This window comes from Salvelinus alpinus, chromosome 22, assembly GCF_045679555.1.
Source record: "Salvelinus alpinus chromosome 22, SLU_Salpinus.1, whole genome shotgun sequence".
Lineage (NCBI taxonomy): Eukaryota > Metazoa > Chordata > Actinopteri > Salmoniformes > Salmonidae > Salvelinus > Salvelinus alpinus.
The window spans coordinates 48,076,696-48,094,748 of NC_092107.1; the positions used below are offsets into that span (position 1 = coordinate 48,076,696).

General features: G+C 46.6%; 1 protein-coding gene across 1 annotated transcript in view; it reads right to left on the reverse strand.

The window, feature by feature from the left end:
- The window catches only part of LOC139549576 (protein CASP-like), a 265,164-nt gene that overhangs the window by 157,119 nt on the left and 89,992 nt on the right, over nucleotides 1-18,053 (reverse strand). The window contains 1 exon segment of the mRNA XM_071360212.1: nucleotides 5,483-5,561. Within this exon segment, the coding sequence (XP_071216313.1) occupies nucleotides 5,483-5,561 (79 nt within the window).

The following is an 18,053-nucleotide window of genomic DNA, read 5'->3' on the forward strand; positions in this document are numbered from 1 at the left end:
CACCACACTACCAGGTGTGACACAGTGAAGAGACTCAGTAGTTGTCCTCTAGGTTACAGAGAGCTGTTAGTCCCACCCACCACACTACCAGGTGTGACACAGTGAAGAGACTCAGTAGTTGTCCTCTAGGTTACAGAGAGCTGTTAGTCCCACCCACCACACTACCAGGTGTGACACAGTGAAGAGACTCAGTAGTTGTCCTCTAGGTTACAGAAAGCTGTTAGTCCCATCCACCACACTACCAGGTGTGACACAGGGAAGAGACTCAGTAGTTGTCCTCTAGGTTACAGAGAGCTGTTAGTCCCACCCACCAAACTACCAGGTGTGACACAGTGAAGAGACTCAGTAGTTGTCCTCTAGGTTACAGAGAGCTGTTAGTCCCACCCACCACACTACCAGGTGTGACACAGTGAAGAGACTCAGTAGTTGTCCTCTAGGTTACAGAGAGCTGTTAGTCCCACCCACCACACTACCAGGTGTGACACAGGGAAGAGACTCAGTAGTTGTCCTCTAGGTTACAGAGAGCTGTTAGTCCCACCCACCACACTACCAGGTGTGACACAGTGAAGAGACTCAGTAGTTGTCCTCTAGGTTACAGAGAGCTGTTAGTCCCACCCACCAAACTACCAGGTGTGACACAGGGAAGAGACTCAGTAGTTGTCCTCTAGGTTACAGAGAGCTGTTAGTCCCACCCACCACACTACCAGGTGTGACACAGGGAAGAGACTCATGCCAATTTGGTATTGAGCAGACCTAACTCAATTAATCAGAACAGAAATATTTTATATTTAACCTTCCTCTTCCTCTACACTGAGGAAGGTGAAATCAGTGTAGAGGAAGAGGAAGAGGCAGGTTAAATCAGTGTAGAGGAAGAGGAGGCAGGTTAAATCAGTGTAGAGGAAGAGGAGGAGGCAGGTGAAATCAGTGTAGAGGAAGAGGAGGAGGCAGGTTAAATCAGTTTAGAGGAAGAGGAGGCAGGTTAAATCAGTTTAGAGGAAGAGGAGGAGGCAGGTTAAATCAGTGTAGAGGAAGAGGAGGAGGCAGGTTAAATCAGTGTAGAGGAAGAGGAGGAGGCAGGTTAAATCAGTATATAGGAAGAGGAGGCATGTTAAATCAGTTTAGAGGAAGAGGAGGAGGCAGGTTAAATCTTTAAGCTCTGAGACATGTATATGGCTGGGTTTTTCACGCTCAACAGTTTGCTGTGTGTTTCAAGAATGTGCCACCACCCAAACGACATCAAGCCAAGTCGTCAACTGTGGGAAGCATTAGAGTCAACATGGGCCAGCATCCCTGTGAAACGCGTTCAACACCTTGTAGAGTCCACGCCCCGACGAATTGAGTCTGTTATGAGGGCATAAGGGGGGTGCAACTAAATATTAGGAAGGTATTCGTCAATGAATTGGCGAGGGCACTAGAACAGTCTGCAGCACCCGGCCTCACCCTGCTAGACTCTGAAGTCAAATGTCCCCAACCAATGACGGCCTACAGCAGCACCTAGATCTTCTGCACAGACCGTGTCAGATCTGGGCCCTGACAGACATGGGCCCTGTCAGACCTGGGCCCTGACAGATCTGGGCCCTGTCAGACCTGGACCCTGACAGTAAATCTCAGTAAAACAAAAATAAATGGGCCAGTTTGCCAGGACTATAAATACAAACTCCATCTAGACACCGTTGCCCTAGAAAACACACAAAAAATATATATATACATTCCTCGGCCTAAACATCAGCGCCCCGGTTAACGTCCACAAAGCTGTGAACGATCTGAGAGACAAGGCAAGAAGGGTCTTCGACGTCATCAAAAGCAACATAAAATTTGACATCCCAAACAGCATCTGGCTAAACAATACTTGAATCAGTTGTAGAACCCATTGCCCTTTATGGTTGTGATTTCTGGGGTCCGCTCACCAACCAAGAATTCACTAAAAATGGGACAAACACCAAATTGAAACTATATGCAGAATTCTGAAAAAATATCCTCAGTGTACGATGAAAAACACTAAATAATGCATGCAGAGCAATTAGGATTATTCCTTCAAATTATCACAAATCCAGAAAAGAGACGTTAAATTCATCAACCATCTAAAAGGAAGCGATTCCCAAACCTTCCATAACAAAGCCATCACCTACAGAGAGATGAACCTGGAGAAGAGTCCCCTAAGCAAGCTGGTCCTGGAGGTCTGTTCACAAACACAAACAGACCCCGCAGAGCCCCAGGACAGCAACACAATTAGACCCAACCAAATCATGAGAAAACAAAAAGAGAATTACTTGACACATTGGGAAGAATTTACAAAATAACAGAGTAAACTAGAATGCTGTTTGGCCCTAAACAGAGAGTACACAGAGGCAGAATACCTGACCACTATGACTGACCCAAACTTCCTAACCTCCTGCCAAATGTATGACCATATTAGAGACACATATTCCCCTCAGATTACACAGATCCACAAAGAATTAGAAAACAAATCCAACAAACCCAAACAAACCCAAGAAAAGGGCAACCAGTGAAGAACAAACACCACTGTAAATACAACCCATATTTATGTTTATTTATTTTCCTTTTTCTACTTTAACTACTTGCGCAATGTTACAACACTGTACATCATAGACATAATATTAGCATGTGAAATGTCTATTTATTTTAAAACTTTTGTGAGTGTAATGTTTACTGTTAATTTCTGAATGTTTATTTCCCTTTCATTTCTTGTCTCTTCCACTTGCTTTGGCAACATATGTTTTCCATCCCAATAAAGCCCTTTGAATTGAGAGAGACGAAGAGAAGAGAGAGAGAGAGACAAAGAGAAGAGGGAGAGAGAGAGAGAGAGGGAGAGAGAGAGAGACAGAGAGAGAGAAGAGGGAGAGAGACAGAGGGAGAGAGAGAGAGAGAGACAGAGCGAGACAAAGAGGAGAGAGAGAGACAAAGAGAAGAGAGAGAGACAAAGAGAAGAGAGAGACAAAGAGAAGAGGGAGAGAGAGAGAGAGAGAGAGACAAAGAGAAGGAGAGAGACAGAGAGAGACAGAGAGAGACAAAGAGGAGAGAGAGAGACAAAGAGAAGAGGGAGAGAGAGAGACACAGAGAAGAGGCAGAGAGAGAGAGAGAGACAAAGAGAAGAGGCAGAGAGAGAGAGAGAGAGACAAAGAGAAGGAGAGAGAGAGAGACAGAGGGAGAGAGACAAGGAGAAGAGGCAGAGAGAGAGAGAGAGAGAGAGAGAAAAAGAGAAGGAGAGAGAGAGAGAGAGACAAAGAGAAGAGGGAGAGAGAGAGACAAAGAGAAGGAGAGAGAGAGAGACAAAGAGGGAGAGAGAGAGAGACAAAGAGGGAGAGAGAGAGACAAAGAGAAGAGAGAGAGACAAAGAGAAGAGGGAGAGAGAGAGAGACAAATAGAAGAGGGAGAGAAAGAGAGAGAGAGACAAAGAGAAGAGGGAGAGAGAGAGACAAAGAGAAGGAGAGAGAGAGAGACAAAGAGGGAGAGAGAGAGAGACAAAGAGGGAGAGAGAGAGACAAAGAGAAGAGAGAGAGACAAAGAGAAGAGGGAGAGACAAAGAGAAGAGGGAGAGACAAAGAGAAGAGGGAGAGAGACAAAGAGAAGAGGGAGAGAGAGAGAGAGAGAGAGACAAAGAGAAGGAGAGCGAGAGAGACAAAGAGAAGGAGAGAGAGAGACAAAGTGAAGGAGAGAGAGAGAGACGAAGAGAGAGAGAGACAAAGCGAAGGAGAAAGAGAGAGAGAGACAAAGAGGGAGAAAGAGAGACAAAGAGAAGAGGGAGAGACAAAGAGAAGAGGGAGAGAGAGAGAAGGAGAAGGAGAGAGAGCAAGAAAAAGAGAGAGGAAGCACTTTCTACCCCACATTAAATCTGTGATTCCCTCTGTGACGCTGGTTTAAGTCAGTTTTGATTTGTGGAGTGGCGTTGTTGTCGGGTCACTGTGATAAAGTCAGTCAGTCTTGTCCGTCAAGTCAGTCTGATTGGTCCTCACGGGTGATTGACAGGCGTGAAGCAGGACGTTTTGATGCACATCATCCCTGTAAAAATGAGCAGTGTGTGTGTGTGTGTTGTGAAGGAAACGTAACAGGAAGCTTAGAGCTGAGGGATCAAGCACAGGACCACCCAGGATGTGTGTGTGGAGGGTTCTGTGCACGATTGAAAATGTCCAGGCCTCAAAACGCAACTTCCCTCTCGAACAAGCTATACATTTATATCGAATGACGCACAGAAAACACCATGTATGACACTACCTCGTTATCGCATGTCGAGTTAAGAACAGAACAGCCAGGGGTTGGGACAGACAATTTCAGCACAGTAAACTACACATACAGTAGGCCTCCACTATGGAAATATAGCAGAGAGAAATGATGCTAGGAATGACCTGTCATTCTCCCAGCTTCCCCGAGGCTTCCATAAAGCTCTACAACAACAGTTCAGTCACCATTAACACCTGTGTTTTTTTGTGTTTGTTGTGTTCATGCTTTGTTCATGTGTGTTAGTCAGGAGCTGAAGTACTTGTCATTCCTGTCAGGGAAACACTTCCGCTCATTCTCTCTACAGCCTACACCGGTGGGAGGAAGTACACCGGTAGTACACCGGTGGGAGGAAGTACACCGGTAGTACACCGGTGGGAGGAAGTACACCGGTAGTACACCGGTGGGAGGAAGTACACCGGTAGTACACCGGTGGGAGGAAGTACACCGGTAGTACACCGGTGGGAGGAAGTACACCGGTAGTACACCAGTGGGAGGAAGTACACCGGTGGGAGGAAGTATACCGGTGGGAGGAAGTACACCGGTGGAAGGAAGTACACCGGTAGTACACTGTTGGGAGGAAGTACACCGGTAGTACACTGTTGGGAGGAAGTACACCGGTAGGAGGAAGTACACCGGTAGGAGAAAGTACACCGGTAGTACACCAGTGGGAGGAAGTACACCGGTAGTACACCAGTGGGAGGAAGTACACCGGTAGTACACCAGTGGGAGGAAGTACACCGGTAGTACACCGGTAGGAGGAAGTACACCGGTGGGAGGAAGTACACCGGTAGTACACTGTTGGGAGGAAGTACACCGGTAGGAGGAAGTACACCGGTAGCAGGAAGTACATCGGTAGGAGAAAGTACACCGGTGGGAGAAAGTACACCGGTGGGAGAAAGTACACTGGTGGGAGAAAGTACACCGGTGGGAGAAAGTACACCGGTGGGAGAAAGTACACTGGTAGGAGAAAGTACACCGGTGGGAGGAAGCTCAATCTCGCTACAGTTTACACGGGGACATCTATTCATGTCTTACCTGGGACATCTATTCATGTCTTACCTGGGACATCTATTCATGTCTTACCTGGGACATCTATTCATGTCTTACCTGGGACATCTATTCATGTCTTACCTGGGACATGTCTTACCTGGGACATGTCTTACCTGGGACATGTCTTACCTGGGACATCTATTAATGTCTTACCTGGGACATCTATTAATGTCTTACCTGGGACATGTCTTACCTGGGACATCTATTAATGTCTTGTAGACGTTCAAGAAGGAACTTTCAGCTTCTTTACTTCTTTTGCTCAAGGCATCGATCTGAAAGGAGAGGAATAACTCAGTGAAAACAGACAGTGTTATTAGCTGTCAGTGCGTCTATGTCTTTCTGTTCCAATGTGTCTATAACGCTGATCTGTGATAACAAGCAGTAGTTCAGTGTTCTCTGCTAAACCATTCCACACAAACTAAGTTCTGTTCAGCTGTTCCTCCGATGAATGAAACCTTTGTGCTGCTAACCATTTCAGGTCTGGCACTGCCGGGTAAAACTGTGCCACACTGACATCAGTTAACAGCTTCCCACAGCCACACACAGCTGGCCTAGGGTTTATGGACACAGACGTGTATTCAGGGCTCGACCAGGGCGATACGTTGGATCCATTTCGTAATGCGGAAATGCAGCCATTAACGTAAAGAATCATGACACGAATGTCATCAGGGAAATTACTGAAATGGGCGGCGTTAGGAAGGATCCATCATTACTGAAATTGGGGGCGTTAGAAAGGATCCATCATTACTGAAATGGGCGGAGTTAGAAAGGATCCATCATTACTGAAATGGGCGGCGTTAGGAAAGATCCATCATTACTGAAATGGGCGGCGTTAGAAAGGATCCATCATTACTGAAATGGGCGGCGTTAGGAAGGATCCATCATTACTGAAATTGGGGGCGTTAGAAAGGATCCATCATTACTGAAATGGGCGGAGTTAGAAAGGATCCATCATTACTGAAATGGGCGGCGTTAGGAAGGATCCATCATTACTGAAATGGGCGGCGTTAGAAAGGATCCATCATTACTGAAATGGGCGGCGTTAGAAAGGATCCATCATTACTGAACTCTCTCTCTCCATAACACTGTCTCTCTCTCTCTCCATAACACTGTCTCTCCCCATCTCTCCATCTCTCTCTCTCTCTCTCTCCTTCTTTCTCTCTCTCTTCCTCTCTCCTCTCTCTCTCCTTCTTTCTCTCTCTCTCCATCTCTCTATAACACTCTCTCTCTCCATCTCTCTATAACACTCTATAACACTCTCTCTCTATAACACTCTATAACACTCTCTCTCTATAACACTCTCTCTCTATAACACTCTATAACACTCTCTCTCTATAACACTCTATAACACTCTCTCTCTATAACACTCTATAACACTCTCTCTCTATAACACTCTATAACACTCTCTCTCTATAACACTCTATAACACTCTCTCTCTATAACTCTCTATAACACTCTCTCTCTATAACACTCTATAACACTCTCTCTCTATAACACTCTATAACACTCTCTCTCTATAACACTCTATAACACTCTCTCTCTATAACACTCTATAACACTCTCTCTCTATAACACTCTATAACACTCTCTCTCTATAACTCTCTATAACACTCTCTCTCTATAACTCTCTATAACACTCTCTCTCTATAACTCTCTATAACACTCTCTCTCTGTCTCTGTCTCTGTCTCTGTCTCTCTCTCTCCATAACACTGTCTCTCTCTCCATAACACTGTCTCTCTCTCTCTCTCTCTCTCTCTATAACACTCTCTCTCTCCACAACTCTCTCTCTCTCTCTCTCCATAACACTGTCTTTCTCTCTCCATAACTTTCTCGTTAAATAGGCAGTATACTGCTTCTCCTTCCAAGCACTCAGAACTTTTATTGAGAAAGAACAAATAAGAATATTATACTATAAAGTCCTCAGTCCTCATATTATCAGCCAAGTGGCTGCTAGAAGTGATTCCATGCCACTGTAAACATGGCAATACAGCCTCTCTGCTCCTATGGGAACAAAATAAAGCTCCCCAAATGGTATTTATACAGCTGCTTTTGGTGGCCGCAAAACATCTGTCCCTGAGCGGGCTGATGCCATCTCTCCACCTCCCCGACACACAGCGAGATGTGAGCCGAGCCTATTCAGGGTTGGTCTGTCCTTGCCACCACTAACAATGCTGCCCTAGCCTTGAATACAGGTCTGAGTACATACTACTGCCCTAGCCTTGAATACAGGTCTGAGTACATACTACTGCCCTAGGTCTGAGTACATACTGCTGCCCTAGCCTTGAATACAGGTCTGAGTACATACTACTGCCCTAGGTCTGAGTACATACTGCTGCCCTAGCCTTGAATACAGGTCTTAGTACCTACTGCTGCCCTAGCCTTGATATCACTAGAATACAAGTCTGAGTACCTACTGCTGCCCTAGCCATGATATCACTAGAATACAGGTCTGAGTACATACTACTGCCCTAGGTCTGAGTACATACTGCTGCCCTAGCCTTGAATACAGGTCTTAGTACCTACTGCTGCCCTAGCCTTGATATCACTAGAATACAGGTCTGAGTACATACTACTGCCCTATGTCTGAGTACATACTGCTGCCCTAGCCTTGAAAACAGGTCTGAGTACCTACTGCTGCCCTAGCCTTGAATACAGATCTGAGTACATACTACTGACCTAGCCTTGAATACAGGTCTGAGTACCTACTGCTGCCCTGGCCTTGAATACAGGTCTGAGTACAAATTGCTGGCCTAGCCTTGATATAACTAGAATACAGGTCTGAGTACCTACTACTGACCTACCCTTGGTATCACTAGCATACAGTTCTGAGTACCTTCTGCTGCCATAGTCTCAAATACAGGTGTGAGCACCTACTGCAACACTACCCTCAACTAAAGGTCTGAGTACCTATGGCTACACTAGCCTTGAATACAGGTCTGAGCACCTACTGCTGCCCTAGACTTGATATAACTAGAATACAGGTCTGAGTACCTACTGCTGCCCTAGCCTTGAATACAGGTCTGAGTACCTACTGCTGACCTAGCCTTGAATACAGGTCTGAGTACATACTGCTGCCCTAGCCATGAATACAGGTCTGAGTACCTACTACTGCCCTAGCCCTGAAATCACTAGAATACAGGTCTGAGTATCTACTGCTGCCCTAGCCTTGAATACAGGTCTGAGTACATACTGCTGCCCTGGCCTTGAATACAGGTCTGAGTACATACTACTGACCTAGCCTTGAATACAGGTCTGAGTACATACTACTGACCTAGCCTTGAATACAGGTCTGGGTACATACTGCTGACCTAGCCTTGAATACAGGTCTGAGTACATACTGCTGCCCTAGCCATGAATACAGGTCTGAGTACCTACTACTGCCCTAGCCCTGAAATCACTAGAATACAGGTCTGAGTACCTACTGCTGCCCTAGCCTTGAATACAGGTCTGAGTACATACTACTGACCTAGCCTTGAATACAGGTCTGGGTACATACTGCTGACCTAGCCTTGAATACAGGTCTGGGTACATACTGCTGACCTAGCCATGAATACAGGTCTGAGTACCTACTGTTGCCCTGGCCTTGAATACAGGTCTGAGTACAAATTGCTAGCCTTGATATAACTAGCATACAGTTCTGAGTACCTTCTGCTGCCATAGTCTCCAATACAGGTGTGAGCACCTACTGCAACACTACCCTCAACTAAAGGTCTGAGTACCTATGGCTAAACTAGCCTTGAATACAGGTCTGAGCACCTACTGCTGCCCTAGACTTGATATAACTAGAATACAGGTCTGAGTACCTACTGCTGCCCTAGCCTTGAATACAGGTCTGAGTACCTACTGCTGACCTAGCCTTGAATACAGGTCTGAGTACATACTGCTGCCCTAGCCATGAATACAGGTCTGAGTACCTACTACTGCCCTAGCCCTGAAATCACTAGAATACAGGTCTGAGTATCTACTGCTGCCCTAGCCTTGAATACAGGTCTGAGTACATACTGCTGCCCTGGCCTTGAATACAGGTCTGAGTACATACTACTGACCTAGCCTTGAATACAGGTCTGAGTACATACTACTGACCTAGCCTTGAATACAGGTCTGGGTACATACTGCTGACCTAGCCTTGAATACAGGTCTGAGTACATACTGCTGCCCTAGCCATGAATACAGGTCTGAGTACCTACTACTGCCCTAGCCCTGAAATCACTAGAATACAGGTCTGAGTATCTACTGCTGCCCTAGCCTTGAATACAGGTCCGAGTACAAATTGCTGCCCTAGCCTTGATATAACTAGAATACAGGTCTGAGTACCTACTACTGACCTACCCTTGGTATCACTAGCATACAGTTCTGAGTACCTTCTGCTGCCATAGTCTCAAATACAGGTGTGAGCACCTACTGCAACACTACCCTCAACTAAAGGTCTGAGTACCTATGGCTACACTAGCCTTGAATACAGGTGTGAGCACCTACTGCTGCCCTAGACTTGATATAACTAGAATACAGGTCTGAGTACCTACTGCTGCCCTAGCCTTGAATACAGGTCTGAGTACCTACTGCTGACCTAGCCTTGAATACAGGTCTGAGTACATACTGCTGCCCTAGCCTTGATATCACTAGCATACAGGTCTGAGTACCTACTGCTGCCCTAGCCTTGAATACAGGTCTGAGTACCTACTGCTGACCTAGCCTTGATATCACTAGAATACAGGTCTGAGTACCTACTGCTGCCCTAGCCTTGAATACAGGTATGAGTACATACTGCTGCCCTAGCCTTGATATCACTAGCATACAGGTCTGAGTACCTACTGCTGCCCTAGCCTTGAATACAGGTCTGAGTACACACCTCTGTCCTAGCCTTGAATACAGGTCTGAGTACATACTGCTGCCCTAGCCTTGAATACAGGTCTGAGTACCTACTACTGACCTAGGTCTGAGTACATACTGCTGCCCTAGCCTTGATATCACTAGCATACAGGTCTGAGTACCTACAGCTGCCCTACATCCCCCAGGGTCATACAGGATCAATACACCCCCTCCCCCCCCACGGCCATACGGGATCAATACACCCCCCCCCCCCCCCCACGGTCATACGGGATCAATACACCCCCCCCCCCCCCCATGGTCATTCGGGATCAATACACCCCCCCCACGGTCATACGGGATCAATCACCCCCCCCCACAGTCATACAGGATCAATACACCCCCCCCACGGCCATACGGGATCAATACACCCCCCCATGGTCATACGGGAACAATACACCCACCCCCCCATGGTCATACGGGATCAATACACCCACCCCCCCATGGTCATACGGGATCAATACACCCCCCCCCCCATGGTCATACGTGATCAATACACCCCCCCATGGTCATACGGGATCAATACACCCCCCCCATGGTCATACGGGATCAATACACCCACCCCCCCACGGTCATACGGCATCAATACACCCCCCCCCCCCCCCCCACGGTCATACGGCATCAATACACCCCCCCCAGTCGTACGGGATCAATACACCCCCCCCCCCCCCCCACGGCCATACGGGATCAATACACCCCCCCCCCCATGGTCATACGGGATCAATACACCCCCCCCCCCCATGGTCATACGGGATCAATACACCCCCCCCCCCCCCATGGTCATACGGGATCAATACACCCCCCCCCCCATGGTCATACGGGATCAATACACCCCCACCCCCCCCCCCCACGGTCATACGGGATCAATACACCCCCCCCCCCCGGCCCAATCGGTCATACGGGATCAATACACCCCCACCCCACCCCCCCCACGGTGATACGGGATCAATACACCCCCCCCCCACGGTCATACGGGATCAATACACCCCCCCCCCCACGGTCATACGGGAACAATACACCCCTCCCCCCCCCCACGGTCACACGGGATCAATAGACCCCCCCCCCATGGTCATACGGGATCAATACACCCACCCTAGGATTATAAACGGATTCAATACACCCCCCCAGGGTTATAAACGGATTCAATACACACCCCCCCCAGGGTTATAAACGGATTCAATACACCCCCCCCAGGGTTATAAACGGATTCAATACACCCCCCCCCCAGGGTTATAAACGGATTCAATACACCCCCCCCAGGGTTATAAACGGATTCAATACACCCCCAGGGTTATAAACGGATTCAATACACCCCCCAGGGTTATAAACGGATTCAATACACCCCCCCAGGGTTATAAACGGATTCAATACACCCCCCCCAGGGTTATAAACGGATTCAATACACCCCCCCCCAGGGTTATAAACGGATTCAATACACCCCCCCAGGGTTATAAACGGATTCAATACACACGTCAGGGTTATAAACGGATTCAATACACACGTCAGGGTTATAAACGGGCTAGACCAGAACCACCCAGACAGACTCCTCCAGTATATTTGCACTAGTCTCAACCACAAACCACTCAAAAACAGTACAGAGACTATGAGCATATTACCTCACACAGAGAGAGATAATAAACTACCCTCAACTGAAAGTCAGTCTATTCATGCTTCCGGAAAGTATTCAGACTGACTTTTTCCCCATTTTGTTACGTTACAGCCTTATTCTAAAATGGATTTTTTCCCCCCTCATCATTCTACACACAATACCCCATAATGACAAAGCAAAAACAGATTTTGACATTTTTGCAAAAGCATATATATAAATATTAATATATATTAAAGAAAAAAAGGGAACTATCACATTTACATAACTATTCAGACCATTTACTCAGTACTTTGTTGAAGCAACTTTGACAGCGATTACAGCCTCAAGTCTTCTTGGGTACGATGCTACAAGCTTGGCACATCTGTATTTGGGGAGTTCCTCCCATTCTTCTCTGCAGATCCTCTCAACCTCTGTCAGGTTGGATGGGGAGTGTCGCTGCACAGCTATTGTCAGGTCTCTCCAGAGATGTTCTATCGGGTTCAAGTCCTGGCTCTGGCTGGGCCACTCAAAGACATTGAGAAACGTGTCCCGAAGCCACTCCTACGTTGTCTTGGATGTATGTTTAGGGTTGTTGTCCTGTTGGAAGGTGAACCTTCGCCCCAGTCTGAGGTCCTGAGCACTCTGGAGCAGGTTTTCATCAAGGATCTCTCTGTACTTTGCTCCGTTCATCTTTCCCTTGATCGTGACTAGTCTCCCAGTCTCTGCCACTGAAAAACCCCACAGCATGATGCTGCCACCACCATGCTTCACCGTAGGGATGGTGCCAGGTTTCCTCCAGATGTGACGCTTGGTATTCAGGCCAAAGAGTTAATTCTTGGTTTCATCAGACCAGAGAATCTTGTTTCTCATGGTCAGGTCCTTTAGGTGCCTTTTGTCAAACTCCAAGCGGGCTGTCATGTGGCTTCGGTCTGGCTACTCTAGAGAGGAACTAAAGAGGAACTCTGGAGCTCTGTCAGAGTGACCTTCTCCCCGATTGCTCAGTTTGGCCGGGCGGACAGTTTTAGGAAGAGTCTTGGTGGTTCCAAACTTCTTCCATTTAAGAATGATGGAGGCCACAGTACTGCAGACATTTTTTGGTACCCTTCCCCAGATCTGTGCCTCGACACAATCCTGTCTCGGAGCTCTACGGACAATTCCTTCGACCTCATGGCCTGGTTTTTGCTCTGACATTCACTGTCATCTGTGGGACCTTATATAGACAGATGTGAGCCTTTCCAAATCATGTCCAATCAATTGAATTTACCACAGGTGGACTCCAATCAACTTGTAGAAACATCTCAAGGATGATCGTTGGAAACAGGATGCACCTGAGATCAATTTAGAGTCGCATGTTTTTTTTTAGTTTTTTTATAAATTTGCAAAAATTTCTAAAAACCTGTTTTCGCTTAATCATTATGGGGTATTGTGTGTAGATGGATTGAATAAAGAAAATCCTCATTAATTTTAGACCCTGGCTGCAATGTAACAAAATGTGGAAAAAGTCAAGGGGTCTGAAAACTTTCTGAAGACACTGCATCAGATACAGACATCCCCAGGTGATTATAAACACTGCATCTACTGTACAGACATCCCCAGGTGATTATAAACACTGCATCTACTGTACAGACATCCCCAGGTGATTATAAACACTGCATCTACTGTACAGACATCCCCAGGTGATTATAAACACTGCATCTACTGTACAGACATAGACCCCCCCCCCCCCACACACACACAACAAGCCAGTGTACTTCACTGCCCCCCCCCCCCCCCACACACACACACAACAAGCCAGTGTACTTCTCTGCCCCCCCCCCCCCACACACACACACACACACACACAACAGAAAACAGGCCAGTGTACTTCACTGCCCCCCCACACCCGTCAGCACCTTCTGACATCATCACTCAGCACCAGCCACGCTTATCCATCTGCCCATTGTGTGTGAAGGACATTGGGCTGACCTCTGTGTGTGTGTGTGTGTGTGTGTGTGTGTGTGTGTGTGTGTGTGTGTGTGTGTGTGTGTGTGTGTGTACTTGTGGTGTCTGATAAGGGCTGGTAGTAGAAAGAGTCTGAGGGCTGGGATAATGGAAATTCTTATCTGATCAATGGACCTGCAGGAAACACAAAATAGGCCACACACACACACACACACACACACACACAAAACTCCTGTGGGAACAGAAGTCTATTTGATTCTTATGACCCAGAGAAATACACTTTTCAATGACAAATCAAGACAGAGGGACGCATCACAAAGCCCCGTGCTTAATCAGAGTACTACACTGGACTAAAATATAAACACAACACGCAGCCATTTTCAAAGATTTGACGTAGTTACAGTTCATAGAAGGAAATCAGCCAATTGAAATAAATTGATTAGGCCCAAATCTATGGATTTCACATGACTGGGCAGGGGTGCAGCCATAGGTGGGCCTGGGAGGGCATAGGCCCACCCACTGGGGAGCCAGGCTCAACCAATCAGAATGAGATTTAGCCCACAAAAGGGCTTTATTACAGACAGAAATACTCCTAAGTTTCATCAGCTGTCCGGGTGGCTGGTCTCAGACAATCCCGCAGGTGAAGAAGCCCGGACGTGGACGTCCTGAGCTGGCGTGGTTACACGTTGAGGCGGCTTATGGTAGAGAAATGAACATTAAATTCTCTGGCAACAGCTCTGGTAGACATTCCTGCAGTCAGCATGTCAGTTGTACGCTTACTCAAAACTTGAGACATCTGTGGCATTGTGTTGTGTGACAAAACTGCACATTTTAGGGTGGCCTTTTATTGTCCCCCAGCACAAGGTGCACCTGTGTAATGATCGTGCTGTTTAATCAACTTCTTGATATGCAACACCTGACAGGTGCATGTAAATGCTCACTAACAGGGATGTAAACAAATTTGTGCACAACAATTGAGAGAAATAAGCTTTTTGTGCGTCTGGAACATTTCTGGGACCTTTTATTTCAGCTCATGAAAACACTTAACATGTTGCGTTCATATTTTTGTTCAGTGTAGATTACAGGGTTGATGTAGGAATACAACGCCAAGGACAGGGTTCATCAACAACAGGGATATAGATCCCTGGATAACAGGTCCCGTCAGGGTAAAACACGAGGAATTACAAACAGCACATTACACTGTTAGATCCCTGGATAACAGGTCCCGTCAGGGTAAAACACGAGGAATTACACTGTTAGATCCCTGGATAACAGGTCCCGTCAGGGTAAAACACGAGGAATTACAAACAGCACATTACACTGTTAGATCCCTGGATAACAGGTCCCGTCAGGGTAAAACACGAGGAATTACAAACAGCACATTACACTGTTAGATCCCTGGATAACAGGTCCCGTCAGGGTAAAACACGAGGAATTACAGCAGCACATTACACTGTTAGATCACTGGATAACAGGTCCCGTCAGGGTAAAACACGAGGAATTACAACAGCACATTACACTGTTAGATCACTGGATAACAGGTCCCGTCAGGGTAAAACACGAGGAATTACAACAGCACATTACACTGTTAGATCCCTGGATAACAGGTCCCGTCAGGGTAAAACACGAGGAATTACAGCAGCACATTACACTGTTAGATCACTGGATAACAGGTCCCGTCAGGGTAAAACACGAGGAATTACAGCAGCACATTACACTGTTAGATCACTGGATAACAGGTCCCGTCAGGGTAAAACACGAGGAATTACAAACAGCACATTACACTGTTAGATCCCTGGATAACAGGTCCCGTCAGGGTAAAACACGAGGAATTACAGCAGCACATTACACTGTTAGATCACTGGATAACAGGTCCCGTCAGGGTAAAACACGAGGAATTACAAACAGCACATTACACTGTTAGATCCCTGGATAACAGGTCCCGTCAGGGTAAAACACGAGGAATTACAAACAGCACATTACACTGTTAGATCCCTGGATAACAGGTCCCGTCAGGGTAAAACACGAGGAATTACAGCAGCACATTACACTGTTAGATCACTGGATAACAGGTCCCGTCAGGGTAAAACACGAGGAATTACAGCAGCACATTACACTGTTAGATCCCTGGATAACAGGTCCCGTCAGGGTAAAACACGAGGAATTACAACAGCACATTACACTGTTAGATCCCTGGATAACAGGTCCCGTCAGGTTAAAACACGAGGAATTACAAACAGCACATTACACTGTTAGATCACTGGATAACAGGTCCCGTCAGGGTAAAACACGAGGAATTACAAACAGCACATTACACTGTTAGATCCCTGGATAACAGGTCCCGTCAGGGTAAAACACGAGGAATTACAACAGCACATTACACTGTTAGATCCCTGGATAACTGGTCCCATCAGGGTAAAACACGAGGAATTACAACAGCACATTACACTGTTAGATCCCTGGATAACAGGTCCCGTCAGGGTAAAACACGAGGAATTACAAACAGCACATTACACTGTTAGATACCTGGATAACAGGTCCCGTCAGGGTAAAACACGAGGAATTACAAACAGCACATTACACTGTTAGATCACTGGATAACAGGTCCCGTCAGGGTAAAACACGAGGAATTACAAACAGCACATTACACTGTTAGATCCCTGGATAACAGGTCCCGTCAGGGTAAAACACGAGGAATTACAACAGCACATTACACTGTTAGATCCCTGGATAACAGGTCCCGTCAGGGTAAAACACGAGGAATTACAAACAGCACATTACACTGTTAGATCCCTGGATAACAGGTCCCGTCAGGGTAAAACACGAGGAATTACAAACAGCACATTACACTGTTAGATACCTGGATAACAGGTCCCGTCAGGGTAAAACACGAGGAAATACAACAGCACATTACACTGTTAGATCACTGGATAACAGGTCCCGTCAGGGTAAAACACGAGGAATTACAACAGCACATTACACTGTTAGATCACTGGATAACAGGTCCCGTCAGGGTAAAACACGAGGAATTACAGCAGCACATTACACTGTTAGATCACTGGATAACAGGTCCCGTCAGGGTAAAACACGAGGAATTACAGCAGCACATTACACTGTTAGATCACTGGATAACAGGTCCCGTCAGGGTAAAACACGAGGAATTACAACAGCACATTACACTGTTAGATCACTGGATAACAGGTCCCGTCAGGGTAAAACACGAGGAATTACAGCAGCACATTACACTGTTAGATCCCTGGATAACAGGTCCCGTCAGGGTAAAACACGAGGAATTACAACAGCACATTACACTGTTAGATCACTGGATAACAGGTCCCGTCAGGGTAAAACACGAGGAATTACAACAGCACATTACACTGTTAGATACCTGGATAACAGGTCCCGTCAGGGTAAAACACGAGGAATTACAAACAGCACATTACACTGTTAGATACCTGGATAACAGGTCCCGTCAGGGTAAAACACGAGGAATTACAACAGCACATTACACTGTTAGATCCCTGGATAACTGGTCCCGTCAGGGTAAAACACGAGGAATTACAACAGCACATTACACTGTTAGATCCCTGGATAACAGGTCCCGTCAGGTTAAAACACGAGGAATTACAACAGCACATTACACTGTTAGATCCCTGGATAACAGGTCCCGTCAGGGTAAAACACGAGGAATTACAACAGCACATTACACTGTTAGATCCCTGGATAACAGGTCCCGTCAGGGTAAAACACGAGGAATTACAACAGCACATTACACTGTTAGATCCCTGGATAACAGGTCCCGTCAGGGTAAAACACGAGGAAATACAACAGCACATTACACTGTTAGATCCCTGGATAACAGGTCCCGTCAGGGTAAAACACGAGGAATTACAACAGCACATTACACTGTTAGATCCCTGGATAACAGGTCCCGTCAGGGTAAAACACGAGGAATTACAACAGCACATTACACTGTTAGATACCTGGATAACAGGTCCCGTCAGGGTAAAACACGAGGAAATACAACAGCACATTACACTGTTAGATACCTGGATAACAGGTCCCGTCAGGGTAAAACACGAGGAATTACACTGTTAGATCCCTGGATAACAGGTCCCGTCAGGGTAAAACACGAGGAATTACAACAGCACATTACACTGTTAGATCCCTAGATAACAGGTCCCGTCAGGGTAAAACACGAGGAAATACAACAGCACATTACACTGTTAGATACCTGGATAACAGGTCCCGTCAGGGTAAAACACGAGGAATTACACTGTTAGATCCCTGGATAACAGGTCCCGTCAGGGTAAAACACGAGGAATTACAACAGCACATTACACTGTTAGATCCCTGGATAACAGGTCC